We start from the raw sequence: 21,110 nt of genomic DNA, 5'->3' as shown, positions 1-21,110 counted from the left end.
CATTTTTTGGTTGTCATAACTGAGAGATGCTGCCAGCATCTACTGGGTAGAAACCTGGGATGTTCCTAAACATCCTATGGTGTGCAAGAGAGTCTACCCACGAAGAACCATCAGGTTAAACGTTAATGGGTCTAGAAACCCTGAATCAATAGTTCCTTCAGTAAGGATCTGTGGGTGGTAACCTTTCTTAGACTTTGCATATTTTAAAATGTCTAAATTTCATTCTCACTTTTGAGTGACTTTAGTTAGATATGGAATTCTAGGTTGACAGTTCAGATTTATGAAGATATTACTCCATTGATGTTTATTGTCTTTTTTCTTGGCCTTTGCAGTTTTACTTCCCCATATCCAGATTAGAATTTATTTGTATTTATCCCATTTGGCCTTTGGGACATACTTTCAATCCAAGGCATTGTATCTTTTTTAAATTTTAAAAAACTTTCAGCCTGACCAGGCAGTGGTGCAGTGGAATAGAGCGTCGGACTGGGACGCAGAGGACCCAGGTTTGAGACCCTGAGGTCGCTGGCTTGAACATGGGCTCACCAGCTTGAGCACGGGGTCACTGGCTTGAGAGTGGGATCATAGACATGACCCCATGGTCACTGGCTTGAGCCCAAAGGTTGCTGGCTTGAGCCTAAGGTTGCTGGCTTGATTGAGCAAGGGATCACTTGCTCAACTATAGCCCCCCAGTCAAAGCACATATGAGAAAGCAATCAATGAACAAGCAATCAATAAACAACTAAGATGCCGCAACAAAGAATTGATGCTTCTCATCTCTCTCCCTTTTTGTCTGTCCCTATCTGTCCCTCTCTCTGAGTCTCTCTGTCTCTGTCCAAAAAAAAAAAAAAAAAAACTTTCAGAAATTATGCCTTAACTTATTGCTTCTCGGTATTTGCTCTATTTTCACCACCACAACCTCCTCAAAGAAAAAACTATTAAACATCTTTTTGGAGCTTCTCTATCTATTGTCTGTGTTTTAATCCTTTCATTTAATATTTTTCTCAGCTTATATTAGTATAAATTTTTTAGAATATCTTCCAATTAACTAATTTTCTCTCCAATTATATACAGTTGAGAATTTTGTTAAGTTTTTCTTTCAGAAACTGTTTTTATTTCCATGATATCTAATTTTTCTTTTTTATGGCTCTCTCTACCCTTATTTTATTCTTTTTATTTTAAAAATAATTTATCATTTATTTCTAAAGATGTTATTCTTTCATTCTTTTATTTATCTCTTTAAGGGTACTACATAACATATATATTTATTAAAGGTATTAGCCAAATTGTTCAATTGTTTTCTGCTATAGTGAATTCATCTTCTCTTTGTTGATTTTGTTACATGTCTCTTAGTATAAGTTTCTTTCATTTAAAAAAATAATAATGTTGATTTGCATCATTAGTTGGGAAACTCACTAGCTCATGTGTGCTTTTAGTGAGTATGAAGTCAATTCAAATTAAGCTTTCTTGACACCCGAGAGAAGACCCCCATTAATTTTGTAACAGAGAACTCTTAGGAGGGGAGACAGAGTTAATGCTCTGTCATGAATATTAAAGAGTTGAACCTATTTATCCAAGCTTGTCTGTCAGGCTATTATAAATGCTAAATTGGATCACTGTTTTAAGTACATGGATTTTCTAAACTTCTATGTACAATACCATTTTTAAAAGTTTTTATTTTGAAATTAAATTTAATGGGGTGACATTGCTTAATAAGAGTACATAGGTTTCAGGTGAACATCTCTATACCATTTGAAATGTTGATTGTGTGGTATGCTACAGTATCCTTTTTCAAGGAAGGAGAAAGAGATTTTTGGCTATTGCTTTTATCAAAATTGACTCGGGGGTCAAAAGCCTATATTTCCCGCCTTGATTCAAACCCTAACCAATATCACCTTGTGTCTGCATATGAATGAGGTTCTATGGGTAGCCAGCTCCTAGTTAATTCTTTAAAAGGCCTGATCATTTGAAAAAAGAAATCTAAAATAAAATTTGATCCTCTTGACTCGTTCTTGTGCTTATCCATTACAGGTCACTTGGCTGGTGGACAACAGAGAAGTGCAATATGATTAATGGGACTGACGGTGACACTTTTCACCCACTAATAACCAAAGATGAAGTCCTTTATGTCTTCCCATCTGATTTTTGTCGGTAAGGGCTTTAAAAATATCTTTGACTGCAAGACTACCAAAAGTGTGAGGAATATATGTAGCTACACTTATTAGGCATGGATATTCCTGTTTAATCAGTGATAAATGAGGACGGCATATTGAGAGACAGTGTAGAGTAGTGGTTTACAGCATGGCCTTCAAAGCCTGACTGCACTGGTTCGAATAACCAGCTCTACCAATTACAGCTGTGTGACCTTAGGAAGGTTATTTAACCACTCTGTGCCTCACTTTACTCATTTGTAAAATAAGAATAAAAATACTATATAGTTGCATACCTTGAGAGTTGTTATGAGGATAAACAAATTATTGTTAGTAAAACACTTAGCCCAGGGCCTGTCACACAGTAAATAAAATTAAGTGTTGGCAGTTAGTTAATATGATGTACTCCATCAAGCATGAAATTTGACCTGGTATTTTTCCAGTCAACCATTCTGCTGGTCTAGACCTCTCATTTCTTTCCGTGTGAATCTCCATCCTACATGTCAACTTCTTAATTTTACATATTTTTATCTTGGCCTTGTTTGAATATTACCACAGTTGCTACCTCCTCAACATCTATTACAAGCCGCCTCCTACTTGATTACACCGCGAGTGGGCGGGGCTCCTTTCACGCCTCCTCCGGCGTCTTCCCTTTTCCTTCAGGCTCTAAGCTTCCTGTACCTGGAAACTTGCTATAACTTACTGGCTCAGGCCAGACTGTGCGGACCAGAGCCCACACTGACTTTTTGTTCTTACTTCCTAACAGGTCACTGTATATTACCTTTAGTGATTTTCAGAGTGTACAGGGACTGCCCGCCTTTCGGTTCAAGGTGCCTGTAGAAATACTAGCCAATACGTCAGACAATGCCGGCTTCTGTATCCCGAGGGGAAACTGCCTGGGCTCAGGCGTCCTGAATGTCAGCATCTGCAAGAACGGTAAGCGATGATGTGATTCTGAGTGTCTGTGTTCTTCAACAAAGAACATTGTCAGCCCAACAGAAAGAGCATTTCAAGAACAATGTTTCATAACATGGCTATAGAACGGTAAAAAAAAAAAAAAAAATTACTGGCTTTTCTGTAATGGTTTTTATTGCTAGAATGCCATGCTGTGTATTTTTGTGGGCCGTAGTTGAGAAGTCTTAATAGTAATAATAGCTTATATTTATTAGAACTTACTAGTACCAGTCAATTATTTTTGTTTTGTTTTGTTTTTGTGTTTCAATTTTGAGAGTACGTTTATTAAAGCTGGGGACAGTGAAACAGGGGAGGGCATAGGCTAGAAGAAGCAACAGGAGGGAGGCTAGGCAGTGCTTTGCTCTGTCTCTCTAGAACTCTTAAAGCAAAGAAGTGAGCCAGGGTGGGGCTGCTTTGGCTGAGAAGTAAGTCACAGTGACAGAGGTGAGCCAAAGTGGGGTTACTGTTGGCTCACTGAAAAGTCAGAGAAAAGGGGGCATTGGAGACAGGTTCAGGGGATTAGCCTGGGACCAGCTGCCACTACCCACTGCTCCCCTGGTTGCAAGTCTCCTGGACCCTGAGAGTTTAGGAAATGTAAGCCTGAGAGAGAAGAAAGGTGTGAGTATGCTCAGGGCAGGGAGAGCACCACCAGGCACTGTTTTAAGTGCTTTACTTATTTATGTGGTTAATGCATGTGAAGCTTTAACTGATTTCAGGTTCAAAACGATTGGTTCAAGCGCATCGGTTCCAGGTGCTGAGGATGGTTCTATGTAGCCTCCTCCTCAGGTGCTAAAAATAGCTCAGTTGCGAGCATGGCCCCAGATGGGAAGAGCATTGGTCCAAGGCAGGAGTTGCTGTGTGGATCCCGGTCAAGACACATGCAGGAACCTGTCTCTCTATCTCCCCTCCTCTCATTTGGAAAAGGACAAATAAAAACAATCATATGTTGCATAATTATTCACAACACCATTTACTTAGAGAGATACCTAATGGCCTCTTTTTGTAAATGTGAAACCCAGGGATCAGAGAGGGAACATGGTTTTTATCAAATCCTTATCTCTCAGCAAGTCCTGGTTGGAATTAAGGTCTTATATTCAGACTGTGATTCTTCTTAGGCTACAATTCCCCTTTACAGTTTCTCTTGAGAAACACTGTAACCCCTTTCTTCTAAATAAAGTTGTCCTTTTCTTCTGCATAAAGTTAATGTGCTAACTTTTGCCCTGCTAACTGGTTTGAAAATCTCCTTTTGAGATAAGTCTGAGGTCAGCAGGATCCTCTCTGTCTTTGTCTGATGGGGCAGTGCCTCCCCAACCTGGCCGTGCAGGATTAACTGGAGAATCATTAAAAAATATCTGTCCCAGGGCCCAATTACTAGGGCCCCAGATTCTGTATTTTAAACATGAGCTCCAGGTGATTCTCATGATGATGCCTGGGCATTTGGGAAGGACTGTGCCAGGGGACACGGCACCCCTTCCTACTGTCCTACCGGGAGAATGGTCCTGATGTAGTGCCCTGCCCACTGATCCCCTGTGCCCCCAGCTCCAGGCATAAATGTGGGTGTATTTCTGTTTTGTTTATATTCTGCGACCTCAAGAAATTGGTGTCAGCACCCACAGGAAGATTCTACTGAGCAACAGCCAAACCTCTAGCTACAGTTTTTTCCCTCTTGCCTCTTGTGTATTACTGAATGCAGACTGAAATGTTCACTCCCCAGGATTATCCTCAAGTGTTTTGAATGTGCCAGGGTCACATTTGGATAGTGGGATGAGTGAGTGTTCTAGAGTCAGGGAGATGTGGGTTTGAGTCCTATTCTATTTGTTAGCCAATTGGCACAGTTGATTAAAAAGGGTTCTAAGGCCCTGGCTGGTTGGCTCAGTGGTAGAGCATCGGCCTGGCGTGCAGGAGTCCCGGGTTCGATTCCCGGCCAGGGCACACAGGAGAAGCGCCCATCTGCTTCTCTACCCTTTCCCCTCTCCTTCCTCTCTGTCTCTCTCTTCCCCTCCAGCAGCCAAGGTTCCATTGGAGCAAAGTTGGCCCGGGCACTGGGGATGGCTCTATGACCTCTTCCTCAGGCACTAGAATGGCTCTGGATGCAACAGAGCAATGCCCCAGATAGGCAGAGCATCGCCCCCTGGTGGGCATGCCGGGTGGATCCTGGTCGGGAGCATGCGAGAGTCTGTCTGACTGCCTCCCCGTTTCCAACTTCAGAAAAATACAAAAATAAATAAATAAATAAATAAAACAAAAAAAATAAAAAGGGTTTTAGACATCAGTTTTCTCATCCATAAAAGTGGGGGGTATTATATTTCTATAACTTCCTTGGACACTTGTGAGACGGTTAGCAGTAATGGATATAAGACACTCAAGACAGTGTCTGGCCCTTATTAAACCCTCAATAAAGATTTAAAAATACATTTTAAACGTGGCTGTAGGTTACAAAGAAGGAAAGGATGGCTTTGTGAAACTGTTTAGGTGTAAAGAGCAAAACACCTGCATGTGTGACAGGTGATATGGGTGTTGAGCCAGGGGGCTGGTGGGTGTGGAAGCAGAATGAAATTACTTACCAATAAGCTAATTTCTTCAAAAAAATATATTTCCCTGGCAATGAATATTGAGTCCCTCTCTCCTCCTCAATAGCAAAATCTAGCATAGGTTTTCTTTAATAACTTGTTTCCCTATTTGTCTCTTAAAATGAATAGAAAAGGCAAAAACAAAACAGAACAACTACAAAAACCCAGGGTCTTCATGTGGGCGGGCCTTGCTCTGGTCAGAGGCCGGCAGAGGTCAGGACCAGGCACAGTCTTAAAAATTCTGCATCGACAGATGCAGGAGAGCAAAGCCTGTCTTAGATAAACTAAAAACAGAAAAGCAAGCAAAAGAAAGAGAGAGAGAGAGGGAGGGAAGGGAAGAGGGAGGGAGAGAGAAAGAGAGAGAGAGAGACAGAGAGAAAGGCTATTTACTAGTAGAGAACTGTAGTTGAAACAACTGCTTTAAGTGCTTTGAGCTAAAACATCTTTTATTGAGTTAGAAGTCTGCCTCTGTCACCTGAGAGCTGGATGTCCCTGGCTAAATTTTGTCACTTCTCTGAACCACACTGTCCTCAAATGCAAAATGAGGATAATAGTCCTAACTTCAGAGGGCTGCTGGGAACATTTATTAAAATAGTGTGTATAAAGCATTTACTTTATAGGTTGAATAAATGCTTATTGAAGAATAAACAGTTTAGCTAGGACTTCAGTATGTACTGTGGAATAACATAATGAGATGTCAGGAGATGAAGTGTAAATCCTGAACGAGGAGCTGTAGAATGGAATTTCAGCCTGCCCTCTCCACCCCAGTTTACTTGTTATAGCTTTTTCTTGTGAACCAGGCTTGTGGTTTACATTTCTCTTAGACTTTTCAGAACTACATTATTCATTTCTGTTTTCCTTAAAATGCAGGTGCACCTATTATTTTATCTTTCCCACACTTCTACCAAGCAGATGAGAAGTTTGTTTCTGCCATAGGAGGCATGCACCCAAATCAGGAGTATCATGAGACATTTGTGGACATTAATCCTGTAAGTATACCCTCTGTCTGGTAAAAGATCATACACTTCATTCTGTCCATCTGGTTTAGTCCCTAGATCTCTTAAATCCACTGCCTTCCTTTCATATACAGTCAAATGTAGGAAACTCAGCTCCATGCAATGTAATGCACAGCCTCCTAGTCTCTCATTCGGAAGGCTGAATTCTGTGGATCTAATATACGGAAACACCAGCAAACCTGCTTCGACAAAAAAGCAACAGTGAAACTTAAATCATTGAAAACAACTGAGGTTAGATCCAGGTAACCTGGTCAATCTTCTGTCACCAGCCCTGGAGCTGAACATACAGACATTTTTCCCCTGGAGGAATGGGTTAGCAAGATTGAAGACGTTCCTCTGTTTACTGCCAGAAATGTTTTGGTTAAAATTTAAGTATATATATTAGTTTTAGTCACTTTTTTTTTTTTAGTTAGTTAGAGGAGAGGAAGCAGAGACAGACTCCCGCATGCACCCCGACCGGGATCCACCCGGCAAGCCCACTAGGGGATGATGCTCTGTCCATCTGGGGCCCTTGCATGGTTGCAACCGAAGCCATTTTTTAGCGCCTGAGGTGGAGGCCATGGAGCCATCTCAGGGCCAACTCGCTCTAATCGAGCCATGGCTGCAGGAGGAGAGGAGAAGAGAGAGAGAAAAGCAAGAGGGTGTGGGGTGTAGAAGCAGATAGGAGCTTCTCCTGTGTGCCCTGACCAGGAGTCGAACCCAGGACATCTACACACTGGGCCGATGCTCTACCACTGAGCCAACCAGCCAGGGCAGTTTTAGTCACTTTTGGCAGACCACTTTCTGTAGGTACTTTTGAGAGTTTATTACGTATTACTCATTTAAAAGCCACCAGGGGCCCTGGCCGGTTGGCTTAGCGGTAGAGCGTCGGCCTAGTGTGCGGGGGACCCGGGTTTGATTCTCGGCCAGGGCACACAGGAGAAGCACCCATTTGCTTCTTCACCCCCCACCCCCCCTCCTTCCTTTCTGTCTCTCTCTTCCCCTCCCGCAGCCAAGGCTCCATTGGAGCAAAGATGGCCCGGGCGCTGGGGATGGCTCCTTGGCCTCTGCCCCAGGTGCTAGAGTGGCTCTGGTCGCAACAGAGCGATGCCCGGAGGGGCAGAGCATCGCCCCCTGGTGGGCAGAGCGTCGCCCCTGGTGGGCAGAGCGTCGCCCCTGGTGGGCGTTCTGGGTGGATCCCGGTCGGGCTCATGCAGGAGTCTGTCTGACTGTCTCTCCCCGTTTCCAGCTTCAGAAAAATACAAAAAAAAAAAAAAAGCCACCAGGTATACATACACTTTAATCCTATATTCATAGAAGAGAAAAACGAAAACCATGTTAAAAGGATAGGTATCATTTTACAATGTGACAGCCTCTTACTGTAGGAACTGAAGCAAAGGTTATATACCTTCATTCTTTGGCTTTTGAAGACATGGCACAATAAGATAGAAGCAAAAGTATTATTTTAGCACCATAGCGTAGGGGGACTTCACTCTTAGCAACACTCAGTGATTTGTATCTGAGAAATCAGTGGTCTTGATGTGGTTTTCTTCCTTTTCTCTCTTAACCACCAGTAAGTTCCTTTTCATCAGCCAGACTGTTAGCAGGTGCTGTTTACCAAGGGCTGGGCACAGTCCCATAACCTTAGATGACAGCTGCAGCTGTTCCTCCTGGGTGGGCCGTGACCACACCTGGGCATTATTCTGTGGCAGTGACAGCCATTCCCCTGACAGGGATCTGTTAGATCTCCCTTCTGCCAGGGTCCTCTAGGGCTTTGCTATTCAAAGTGACAGCATTCTCAGAGCTTGTTAGAAATGCCCAGTCTTAGGCCCCAGCCCAGACCCACTGAATCAGCACCTGAATTTTAACAAGAACACACATGCATATTAAAGTTTGAGGAACGTTGGTCTGCCAGCACCTAAAAATAATCCGTATCTGTCATTTTGTTCTGGGGTCAGTGTTTCCCTTGTCCCTTGCCTATTAAACATGGTAGGGGTTACCCTGTTGGTCAGAACTACACAGAAATGGTGCTCTGTTGAAATAAAACTGTGTTTTTTTATTTTAATAATGTTTTCTTTCCATTTCTCTGATTTGCAGTTGACCGGAGTCATCCTAAGAGGAGCCAAGAGGTTCCAAATCAACGTTTATGTTGAAAAAATAGATGGCTTTATGTAAGTTCTGTTTCTTTCTACACAGGCAGAAGGTAGTTTTCCTGCATGGACTTCCCAGCGGGATTGATGTCAGGAGGGACACAGCCACTTCTGAGTCCACTCACCCCCACTCAGGGGTCAGGCATGACCGGCATTTTCTCAGGCTGCCTTGGTCTTGGAATTTACTTATTTTATTTAAACCAAATGCATACAGGGTGCTTCCTATGGATCAGGCATTGTTCTAAGTACCTTATATATGTTAACTCATTTATTCCTAATAATAACCCTGTATTATCCTATTTCACAGATGAGGAAAATGAGGCTCAGAGAAGTTAACTAGCTACAACCTAGCTACAGCTAGGAAGGCTGTAGAGCTGGCTCTTACCCACTCCACTCAGCGTCTCTCTCGCCATAACGCTGGCTGTCCCTTCCTTTCCCACTGCTACCACCCAGGGCTGGCCACAAGCTCCACTTGGATAGTTAAAAACGGACTCTGAAAAAAAAATGGACTCTGAGTCCACCCTGTCCTCCCCACACCCCATCTAAAAACCACTGCTTAATTAAGATTCCCAATTAACTCAGACTTTTCAATGGGGATTTTTTGGCTATGAGAAAATGCTTATGATTTAATATTAAATGGAAAAAAACTATATACAGAGCTATACATAATATACATCTATCTTTTCTTTCTATTATCCATCCAGCTATCTATAAGACTTGGTTGGTTCCCCCTTTGAATTTGCCAGATTAACCCCACAATCATGGATCTTTCTAGAAGGCAAATGTGGGTTGCACAGCTGCATTTTTCACCCATGTGTGTATTCTGAGGCATTATAATTTAGTTGTTATGGTGTACTGCTTTAGAATCAAAATGGAATTACAGTACCATCCTGGCTCTACCATTTACTCTGGTGCTCCTGGACAATTGACTCTGAGCCATAATTTCCTCTCTTAAACCTGGGCGAGTAATATCTACCGTTCAGGACTACTGTGAGAATTAAATCAGCTATGTCGCCAAAACACCGGTGCAGCTGGTGCATGGTGAATCCTCAGTAAGTGATTGCTCTAATCGAGGCTCTTGTGAAGGTGATACCCAGTAGCCTGGTCACACAACGTGCTGAGGACATGGTGAATACTCAGTACGTGATTGCTCTAGTCGAGGCTCTTGTGAAGGTGATACCCAGTAGCCTGGTCACACAACATGCTGAGGACTGCCAGCATTGTGCTGCCAGCTATAGCCTCCCCTCTGGTTCTTGGGAAGATTCTAATCATTTTGATGAATTTGCTTTCAGTTATTTTGTTTGTTTGTTTTTTAACTTTACTGATTTTAGAGAGAGAGAGAGAGAAACATAGATTGTTGCTCCAGTTATTGATGCATTCATTGGTTGATTCTTGTATGTGCCCTGACCTGGAAATCAAACCCGCAGCCTTGGCCCGTCAGGATGATGTTCTAATGAACTGAGCTACCTGGCCAGGACCAGCATTTTGTTTTGATAAAAACAGTTTACATAAATGTGCTACATTTGGAATTGCTGCACTGACTGATTAGACTCTAACTTCTGATTGATGTGTGTTTGCAAAGATAACGAAGAAATCTCTTTAAATTCTGAGTAATTTAGCCTGACCAGACAGTGGCACAGTGGATAGAGAGTCGGACTGGGACATAGAGGACCCAGGTTTGAAATCCCAAGGTCACTGGCTTGAGTGTGGGATCATAGACATGACCCCATGGTTGCTGGCTTGAAGCTCAAGGTCATTGGCTTGAGCAAGGGGTCACTCACTCAATTTTGAGCCCCCAAGTCAAGGCACATATGAGAAAGCAATCAATGAACAACTAAGGTACCACAATGAAGAATTGATTCTTCTCATCTCTCTCCCTTCCTGTCTGTCTGTCCCTATCTGTCCCTCTCTCTGTCTCTCTCTCTGTCTCTGTCAAAAAAAAATTCTGGGTAATTTAATGAAATACGTGTGTGTTTCTCCAGACCAGTGTGCCATTACAATGAGGATGTCTTTAAAATGATCTCATCTTTTGTCTTTGTAGTGAAACAGGAAACATTAGAACCATGGTTTTCCCAGTGATGCATGTGAATGAGGTGAGTCCTGGTATGTTTTACTTGTGGAAGCTTGGCAATCTTCCATTATGATGTCTACCATTGTAATTATATATCATTTCAGATGTGAGCAGTGGGGGGAAAGGTGATTTTTAAAAACCTGTTTGTCCTCAGGAAATGTTTTTTTGTTTTTATTTATTTATTTACTTATTGTATTTACATAAATTCTAGTGTCTCCCTGAATGCATCCCCCTTCCCCCATATTCCCTTCAACATTTCCCTTGCCCCCTCCCAACAGCTCCCTCCCCCCTTCCCTTCAGGTTTAATTCCATTTCTCAGTTCACATTGTTCCTTGAATTCCTCAAATGAGTGAGGTCATATGATATTTTTCTTTCTCTGCCTGGCTTATTTCACTTAACATAATAGTTTCTGGGTCCGTCCATGTTGTTGCAAAAGGTAATATTTCCTTCTTTTTCATAGCCCCATAGTATTCTGTTGTATATATATACCACTGCTTTTTAATCCACTCATCCATTGACGGACACTTGGGCTGTTTCCAGATCTTCACTATTGTGAACAATTCTGCCATAAACATGGGGGTGCAATTCTTTTTTTTTGAGTCAGTGATACGGTGTTCATGGGATATATTCCTGTAAGTGGGATGGCTGGGTCAAAAGGCAGTTCCATTTTTAATTTTTTGAGGAATCTCCATACTGTTTTCCACAGTGACTGCTAATTCCCACCAGCAGTGCAGGAGGCTAAAGACAGTATGAACAGAATAAAAAGACAAACCACACACTGGGAGAACATATTTGACAATACATCTGCTAAGGGGTTAATAACCAAAATTTATAAAGAACTTGTAAAACTCAACACCAGGAAGATAAACAATCCAATCAAAAAATGGGCAAAAGAAATGAATAGACACTTCTCCAAAGAGGACATACAGATGGCCAATAGACAGATAAAATGTTCAACATCACTAATCATTAGAGAAATGCAAATTAAAACCACAATGAGATACCACCTCACACCAGTCAGAATGGTGCTCATTAACAAAACAACACATGATAGGTGCTGGCGAGGATGTAGAGGAAATGTTTATGTGTTTACATGAAGCCACTTATGTCTGTGATTTGAAAATGACAGAAAGAGATTTCCCTTCTCCAGAACATTATTTGGGTAAAACTCCCTTCTAGGAAGGTGATTGTGTAAGGAATAAAATGCAGAGATCAATGAAGCAATGTCAGACCTGAGGAAACAGTAAAGAACCAACATGCAGATAGATGGCCAATCAAAGCTTTCTGTGTCTCCTCCTTTGAAACCCAACCAGTTTGTAAAATGTCATAGGCTTGCTGTTCATCAGTTGAGGAGGATGGAAAGAGTAAAATTAAAATGATTGGCAACATTAATAAATGCTTTGTGTGAGGCAGTTAAAGAAACGGTTAAATAAAAAGTGGGATGTGCCCACTAATTTCGGCTGCACATGGCAGCCTCCGCCTTCAGCAAAGCATCGAGTTTTCCTGCTCTCTGGTAAATACTCATATTGTGAACTGTAGGAAACATCCTATCTTAGTTCAAACAAAAGGATTTTCCCTAAAGAAATAATTTCTTTCACAGTGTACCCACAGAAATATTGTCTCTAAATGTTAGGTATGAACTGAAGTTTTGTTAATAAAAGCATATTCTGAAAGCTCAGAAAGTACTCACTTTAAAACTCCTGTGATCAATTGTTTTCTGAGTCACACTTGCTGTAGTTCTGTCCTCCTTGGTTTCCCTTCTCTTCCCCTAGTTTCGAGGGGAAAATTGTATGGGTAATAAATCCAGTTGGCTGGCTTTTGTTTTTAACAGCATTTAAAAATTTTTTATTATTTTTCTCTTCCCCCCAAATACTTGTTCTTTGTAGAAAACTTAGTAACAGATGAGCAAGAAAAGGAAAAAAATGGAAATCACTTTTCACAAACCCTGGATCAGACTGACATATTGTATTTAACTTGCTTTATTTTCCTCACCAGTGTATTATAAAAGTTTTTCCAAGAATAATTTTGTGAAAACTTAATGGTTTACATTTTGTTAAACTAATATGTGCTTTTTGTAGAACCCTTGGGAAACAAAAAAAAAATTATTTTTTTTTTATAAAGTGTAGCACTGGTAAGCCCGTCCCTCACAGAAAATTGCTGTTGACATCTGCTTGTGTTGCCTCGGTATTATTTTGATTTTGATGTTACATAATTGAGACCATACTGTAGTTAGAGTTTTATATCCTTTTTGAAAAATTTTTGAAAGGAGGGGAGATAGACTCCTGCATGCACCCTGACGGGGGTCCACCCAGCAACCCCCATCTGTGGCCAATGCTTGAATCAACCCAGCTATCCTCAGCACCTGAGACCAACGCTCGAACCAATAGAGCCACTGGCTGTGGGAGGGGAAGAGAGAGACGGGGTGAGGAAGGGGAAGAGAAGCAGATGGTCTCTTCTCGTGTGTGCCCTGACCGGGGAGCAACTGGGAAGCACCAAGCCAATGCTCTTTCTCTTTCAAATTTAGCATTACTTTGGTAGTCACATTTATAAGCTTTAAAGGATTTATGATTACAGTGCTAAGACAAGGCTTTTATTATTTCAGGCAATATTTATCAAATTGTAGGACCTATAGATAGTCGCTCCTGAGTTGTCATTGTTATTATTTGTGAGGATGAGCGCGAAAGTGGGGCTTTTTGTAAATGAGGAATGGCTCTGCTCTGACAGTATATGTTTATAGTTGCGGCATATCTGAAGTCCCCTCCACTCAAACTTGTGCTCTGGTTTTTTTGTTAAAGACTTGGTTGAGCCTGACCTGTGGTGGCGCAGTGGATAAAGCGTCAACCTGGAATGCTGAGGTCACTGGTTTGAAATCCTGGGCTTGTCCAGTCAAGGCACATATGGGAAGCAACTACTATGAGTTAATGGTTTCCACTTATACCCCATATTTCTCTCTCTCTCTAAAAGAAAAAAAAAGACCAGGTTGAATTCAGGGAGACCTGGAAATGACCTTGGAGGCTGCTCTCCCCTTCTTTTTTTCTAGAGGAGGAGATGCCGACCCTGACAGGCCTTGGCCAGTTACTGCAAAAACCAGCTCTAGACCCCCTGCCTCAGTGCAAACCTAACCCAAATTAAGGTCAAAGTCCCATTTGTTGCAAATAAACTTTCTGGAATTAAGCTTTGCGGATACCTCACCAATAACAGTTTAAGGTGATAATACCTTTGCTCTGCATACAGAAAGTGTTCTTCTAAAACATTTCCTTAAAATACCCTCTAGAATTCTGGTTAGACTCAAGACTTCCTCTGAACACTTTCTGTTGAGACCTCTGGTTCTGATTAGTGTAGCTCTAACCAGGAGAGAAGTTATACTTTCCCTACACCATTGTTGGTGTATTTCATTCATTCATTTAATCTCCTGACATTAGTTGAGCACCCACTGTGTGCAGGGTGCTATACCCATTGTTGAGGTGACCTCACAGTCACAAGAAGACCAGCAGGTGAACACAGTTACAATGCAAAGTGTAAAGACAGTGATGGTGGATCTTAAAGAGTTAGCTGGAGGCCCTGGCCGGTTGGCTTAGTGGTAGAGCGTTGGCCCAGTGTGTGGAAGTCCTGGGTTCCAGTCCTGGTCAGGGAACACAGGAGTAGCACCATCTGCTTCTCCACCCTTCCCTCTCTCCTTTCACTCTTATCTCTTTCTTCCCCTCCCGTAGCCAAGGCTCCATTGGAGGAAAATTGGCTCGGGCGCTGAGTATGGCTCCATGACCTCTGCTTCAGATGCTAGAATGGCTCTGGTTGCAATGGAGCAACAGCCCAGATGGGCAGAGCATTGCCCCCTGGTGGGCATGATGGGTGAATCCCAGTTGGGCTCTTGCGGGAGTCTGTCTCTCTGCCTCCCTGCTTCTCACTTCAGGAAAAAAAAAAGTGAGCTGTAAATGCAAATAAATAAATAAAATAAAAAGGGCCCTTTAACCAGGACTTAGGTGGCCATAAAAAACTTCTAGAAGGAAGTTATGCTGAGCTGGATTTTAAAGGATGAATTGGAGTTGTCTGAAACAAAACAAAAGATGATTATTTCAGTATTTTTAAATACTTTTTACTCTCCTCCTTCCAACCTATTCTGGGATAAAATATATCTGCAAGAGAAAAGGGAAGATGTTCATGAATAAGTGCCCCCTCTGGTTACTTTGATTTGTCAATGGATTTCAGTATCTCTGGTTTGCTGACAGGAGGACATACCCAAATTATATTTAATGATTGTAAGGAAAGATAATAGCACAAAAAAAATTACACCCTGGATATTTAGTAATCAAGGCCACACTGTTTTCTTGCTTTCCTAGAGTGTCCTAATTGATAAAGAGACTGCAAGTCGACTAAAGTCTGTGATTAACACAACTTTGATTGTCACTAACATACCCTACATCGTCATGGCGCTGGGTGTGTTCTTTGGGCTGATCTTCACCTGGCTCGCGTGCCGAGGACAGGGATCCATGGATGAGGTGAGCAGCGGCTAGGGGGACTGCTTTCTTGCTGGATAACTCTGCCTGAGAAATTCAACTGGGCTTCCTCGAAGGGCTGTCAGCTTGGTCATTAGGGTGGATTCTGAAATTTGATGCTGGGCACAGTAATTTCATGGTTATATTACTGCTGGACAAAATGAGAAGCAAGGAGGGGTAATGGAATGGTACGGTCCAGTGTTTGGGGCTCTCGTGGTAGGAATGAAGTCCCTGGGAATAAGCTTTATGTCTTTGAAAATAACCTGAAAGAAAGGGAAGAATATTTAACAGCTAAGCAGCTGGCATTTGGTGTCAGACTGCATAGGTTCAAATCCCAGTACTGCCACTTAATAGCTGTGTGACCCTAAAAACTGTGCCTCAGTTTTACCATTTATAAAATGGGATAATACTCAAGCCTCCCTTAGGAGTTTTTTGTGAGATTTTGTGATATAGTCAACATAAAGCACTTGGTCCAGTGTTAGCATTTAATAAGAACTCAATAAACATTAGTTATATAATAAAACAGCTTCAAGATTATAGAGCAAGGCTAGCAGGACCTGCTGGAAAAAAATTCTGTGATATAATATTAAAGATACCTACCACTGAGCCGCCATTGCCTCATAAATGATTAGCACAGGGGTTGTCATTACTTTACTGGAGGGATGGGAACAACCCCAAATGCATGGGATAAGCAGAGTTATACAGGCCTCCTCAGTGACAAGCAGGCCAACCTAGGGGTCTAAATACCTTCAGTGAACCTTTGCTGTAGGGGCCTTTTTTAAATTCTCAGCAGCTTTCTTGTTTGCAACAAAGGCTGTTTATTTTTTCTCCCAGCTGCCTCAACTAATTGTCTGAGGTACATGCGAGGTAGGAAATGAAATAGGTTGAAACCATGAAAATAACATGAGTCCAGACTTCACCATCTTCCACATTCCTGTATCACATTACAGTGAATTAGGTGTGAGACAACTATTTTTCCATTTTTCATTTAATTTTATTTTTCAATTGTAGTTCACATTTAAAGTTATTTTGTATTCATTTTAGATGTATTGCATAGTGGTTAGACCATCATATATACTTTACAAAGCATCCCCCCAATCTCTCCAGTACCCACCTGGCACCACACATAGCTATCACAATATTATTGACTTATATTCCCTATGCTATTCTTTAAATCCCCATATTTTGCCATTTCTGTCTCTGTGGATGTCACTTCCAGTTTGACTCCTGGTTTGACATCGTACAGCCACTGAGATTTTTATAAGCACAGATGGAAGCCCCTGTAAATGTGAGCACTGCTCCTGCAGTAGTCATCCGCACGTATTCAACAAGCAAGCAATTATTGAAACCCACCTCCGAGATGTTGTTCTCTGGTGGGTTTCAAACCAGGAAGGAAACAAATTCAGTCAAGCGTGGTAAGGGTCATAGTCCGGGTCCACATAGGGAAGGGGACTGCTCTGGGATCCCGGGTAGCGTGGTCAGAGCAGGCCTCGAGAGAGAGTTAGGGCGGAATGTTAAAGGAAGAGCAAGAAGCAGCAGGTGCAGAGAAGAGAGGTGAGTGGGCTGAGCACCTCCCAGCAGCCTGACCTCCTACCCCTTCCTCCACCACCCCCTGCCCCAACTTTCCACATAGAAGTTTCTGGCATGAACACCTAACTTCTGGGTCCTCTCTGTTCTGAATCACAGGGAACTGCAGATGAAAGAGCGCCCCTCATACGAACCTAACCGCGGCCTGAGCTTGGTGAAGGACCCGCTTTGGGCTGCCCTGACCTGGACCAGACAGACACGGGGAGCCGTCCGCACCCTCACATGCTGGCTGCCTGTTGTGAGAGGAAGGGAAGAGCCCGAGCCGGCAGGCGATGAGAGCATTCCAGCCGGACCTTAAAGAGCAGGCTGACCTGTTGGCTCTCAGGCTTTATCAATTCCTGTGGTCCCTGACAACGTGTTTTGTTTTTCATGTGTCTAGCAAGTATTTAATAAACTCTTGTATAGTAATTTTTGTGTTGTTGGGTACTGGTCGCTCCAGAATTTTGTGCCCACTGTTATGGTTATAATGTCTCTGCATCTCGTGTTAATGCTACTTGGTCTAACCTTATTCTGTACATTTTATTCACCAAACTTTGTGTTCAGAACACATAGATACCATTTTTTTGGTTGTATTCCTCCGTTCATGTCATCCCAAAACCAGAAGTAATTAAGTTCAGAACCCAGGATAAAAATGGTAGCCTCATTCAGTACATCATTCAAATGCATCTAATTTCCTTTTTAAAAAAGTTATATATTGCATTTCATGCTAATTGTCAGTTCATAATTCCCCCAGGAAAGTGATTCGATCTTCTGACTACTTTCATACGGGATAGAAGTCAGGTGGGGAGGGCTTGGTGGAGCGAGGCACTACCGGCTGGCAGCAGTAAGCACCTGAGGATTCTTTACTTGGCACTTTTGTGAATTGAAAGAGTGCATACCTAGTGTTGGTGAGGACAGCGCCGGTATTTCATAGAGAGTAGAACTAAATGCTAATTCTGAGATTCGTGGATGGTTTGTTATTTTTTTAGTTAAAATGATCTTGATGTGGAAAGGTACTCCTGGGAGAATATAATAAAAAACTGATCCCTCCTCCCAATCGCCCTTGCCAAAAATGATATACTGTATTAATTACAGTGCCATTGAGTGATTATTTGTAAAATTATTTACAAGTATAAGAAATCCATGTATCCAGAGCCTAAGTTGCACATAAATTTGAGGAAGTTAGAGACATTTTTTTCTGGCTCAGGCTTTTTGGTAACTTTGAAATTGTTTTTATAAATTGTTCTTTCCTCAGATTCAATTCCTTTTGATGCTGTGCGGCCACTGTCACTCACTGAATAGAGAAAAATGTGCCCTACACTTCCTGTGACAATCGTCTCCTGACAGAGTGACAGTGCTGTAAACACTGCACAGAGAGTGCTTTAATGGTCCCTGGGGACCAGAGCAGCGTCCCCGTTCTTAAGAAGACCTCTTGGTTTTCAGTGTAACCTACGTCAGAGGAGTGGGAACTGTCATATGTCACAGAATTCAAGCATAAGGGAAAAAAATTTTTTTATTTTCATAGTTCAGTATTCATTTTTAATTAAGAAACCTATACAATTATCTGACAAAGTGCACATAAAGTATCTTAACTCAGTAATTCTATAGTATGTTTTGTTTAAAACTGTATTTCAGTGTAAACAGATGAAGGAAAAAAAAGCCATGGGTTTCACCAACATAGTTCCTCATCCCTGAATGGGAGAGATAAATTGCTCTAGTCTATTTTGCCCCAATTTTCTCTCTCTCTACACTAACGCAATATATAATATGTTTTCTCTTCTTAAAGGCCAATTCATTAAAATCTCAACATCTCTCTGAATTAAGATAGAGCCTATAGTTACCCCAAATCAATGAAATGTGGAAAAACTAAGTTAAAAGTAATTTGTCTTCAATAATGCCACATATCTAGATTTTTTTGAATTTATCAATATTTAACTGGATAATTGGAATACCTTAGTCTTTTATGCACCCACTTGTCCACACTTAGTAAAACTGAGAAACCATTGCAAACTCACTGGTTTATCCTATTAACAAAATATAATATAATAATTTGTGAGGAGGCAATTTTTAAATACTATAAATGATAAGTTAATGATATATATATATATCTTTAGACTGAATCCCACACAAACGGAGACCAAAAACAATATAAAATTTCCATAGGATTTTTAAAATTGATTTTAGAGTGAAAGGAAGGGGGAGAGAAGAAAAGGACAGAAACATCAATCTGGGCTCCGTATCATCACATTTGATATTTTCCTTCTGAGAAGTCTGTAGCAAACTCATCAACTGCAGGCAAGATTATAGATTGGTTAAGAAGACTGAATGTACTACCTATTTGGTTTTCAATTGATAAGAACAAACTATTTCTCATACTCACTGTCTTGGAGCCATTTTCCCGGAAGGGCCCCCAAAGTTTTTGTGATTGTCATAATCACAGAACACCTGTGTCCTGTACTGTGCTACTCAACTTAGGGAGAAACGGAACAGAGAAGGGTTACTTCACTTCTCTCGAGGAAAACTGGGAGTTGAACAAAGGACAAGAAGTTCGCTGGGCCACTTTTAGCTCCAGGCTTTACCCCTAGGCTTTATTCCTTCACTTCTAGAAAGGTCACTAAGGAATGGTCAAGTGGAGCGAGTATTATACGACTTACCCCTATTGGGGTTTTTACTTAAGGAGGCTAATTTTCTATTTACATTGCTTGAAATGTGAGTTCTGTAAAAGGTGACCTTCATGCTTGGCCCTCTGGGCATTATTACTGGAGTTAATTGCTTGTGGCTATTAAAGAGGATACTGACCTGAATGCTCTTAATGTAGCTTGTATAGTTGGTTCATTTCATGTGATCCTTGATATGTTTATTTCTACCCTTAATGCAATGAAGTATTTCACTAATAAAAAACCGTTTACATGAAATTGCACTGGAAATTGTATGTTATGTAGTCGGATGTCCAGTTGTCTATGGAATTTTATTTGAAAGATGCTCCATGCCCTCTTTTCGGACACGGGCCTAAGTCACACCCTGTGGGCCACCTCTGATTGCAGCTCAACTGTGGTAGTTCGAGGCAGCCAGACAAGTCCCGCTTCAGGCAGGTCCCGTGCTGTGCTTTTCTACCTCCAGGCTTTCTCCAGCAGCCGAAGCCCCTCAGGAGCTTGGGGAGTTAATACCCCAGGGACACGCTCAACCAGAGGGGGCCAGAGCAAGGTGATAACTATTCCGGTCCTCAGCGGGACAGCGCTCAGGCCATTCCTCAGGGCTCCTTCATTAGGACTGCGAGGGTAGGAACTGCTTCGTTACCATTTCTTCATTCCCTGGCTCACTGTCCTCGCCCCTCACGCTGCTTCCTCCCAAATAATCTACCAGCACTAACCTTCTCATTCAGGCCTGCTTCCAGGTAAAGGCAAACTAAAATGCAGGCAGGTCCTCCCAGAAGGACTCAGTAGGATCAGAGAGCTATCGGACAGGTACTGGACTTTTGTTTCTGGGAATAGTTGCACTAAAGTGACTAGTCCAAAATTTATATTACTTTTAAAACCTTTTCCTTGCCAATACTATTGCACCTTATTTCTGAAATTAGAGCGAATCCAGGTCAGTCATAAAATATTTAGCTCAGTGATACAAATGTCCTTCATTATAGATTAACGACACTTGATCCTTAGCATATGTGCTTCCTAGGAATCCCAGATCTGATTTTAGCAGGTTTGTGTTATAAGGGAAGTTTCTGTACTTATTTCTGCTTATTCAAAGGTATATAGAGAAACCTGTAGTGGCACAGTGGATAAAGTGTTAACCTGGAATGCTGAGGTTGCTGGTTCAAAACCCTGGGCTTGCCTGGTCAAGGCACATATGGGAGTTGATGCTTCCTGCTCCTTCCCACTTCTCTCTCTCTCTCTCTCTCTCTCTCTCTCTCTCCTCTCTAAACTGAATAAAAATAAAATCTTTAAAAAAATTTTAACAAGAGAAACCTGGAACACACCAACCATAATTATTTCAAAACAAGGAGTACAGAATTCCAGATAATATATTTAAAAGAATACTAATAAGGGGTGACGTGTACTGCCAAGTCTTACAACATATACCCATGAACAGTAATCAAAAACATATGCTATAGGATGAGTGGTATAGACTACAAAGCCCAGAAATATGGAAACACATGTAACACAA

The 21,110-nt window shown here is 41.8% G+C and overlaps 1 protein-coding gene across 1 annotated transcript in view; it reads left to right on the top strand.

Annotated features, from left to right (window-relative positions):
• SCARB2 (scavenger receptor class B member 2) overlaps nucleotides 1–19,861 on the top strand; it is a 65,537-nt gene extending 45,676 nt beyond the window's left edge. The window contains exons 6-12 of the mRNA XM_066384492.1: nucleotides 2,029–2,148; nucleotides 2,914–3,083; nucleotides 6,542–6,660; nucleotides 8,764–8,837; nucleotides 10,858–10,909; nucleotides 15,225–15,383; nucleotides 17,067–19,861. Of these exons, the coding sequence (XP_066240589.1) occupies nucleotides 2,029–2,148; nucleotides 2,914–3,083; nucleotides 6,542–6,660; nucleotides 8,764–8,837; nucleotides 10,858–10,909; nucleotides 15,225–15,383; nucleotides 17,067–17,105 (733 nt within the window). The 3' untranslated portion in view covers nucleotides 17,106–19,861. The remainder of the gene's footprint in view (nucleotides 1–2,028; nucleotides 2,149–2,913; nucleotides 3,084–6,541; nucleotides 6,661–8,763; nucleotides 8,838–10,857; nucleotides 10,910–15,224; nucleotides 15,384–17,066) is intronic.
• The last annotated feature ends 1,249 nt before the right edge of the window (nucleotides 19,862–21,110 follow it).

Source organism: Saccopteryx leptura, chromosome 5 (assembly GCF_036850995.1).
Source record: "Saccopteryx leptura isolate mSacLep1 chromosome 5, mSacLep1_pri_phased_curated, whole genome shotgun sequence".
In the NCBI taxonomy this organism is placed as follows: Eukaryota; Metazoa; Chordata; class Mammalia; order Chiroptera; family Emballonuridae; genus Saccopteryx; species Saccopteryx leptura.
This window is presented reverse-complemented; position numbering and strand designations above follow the sequence as displayed.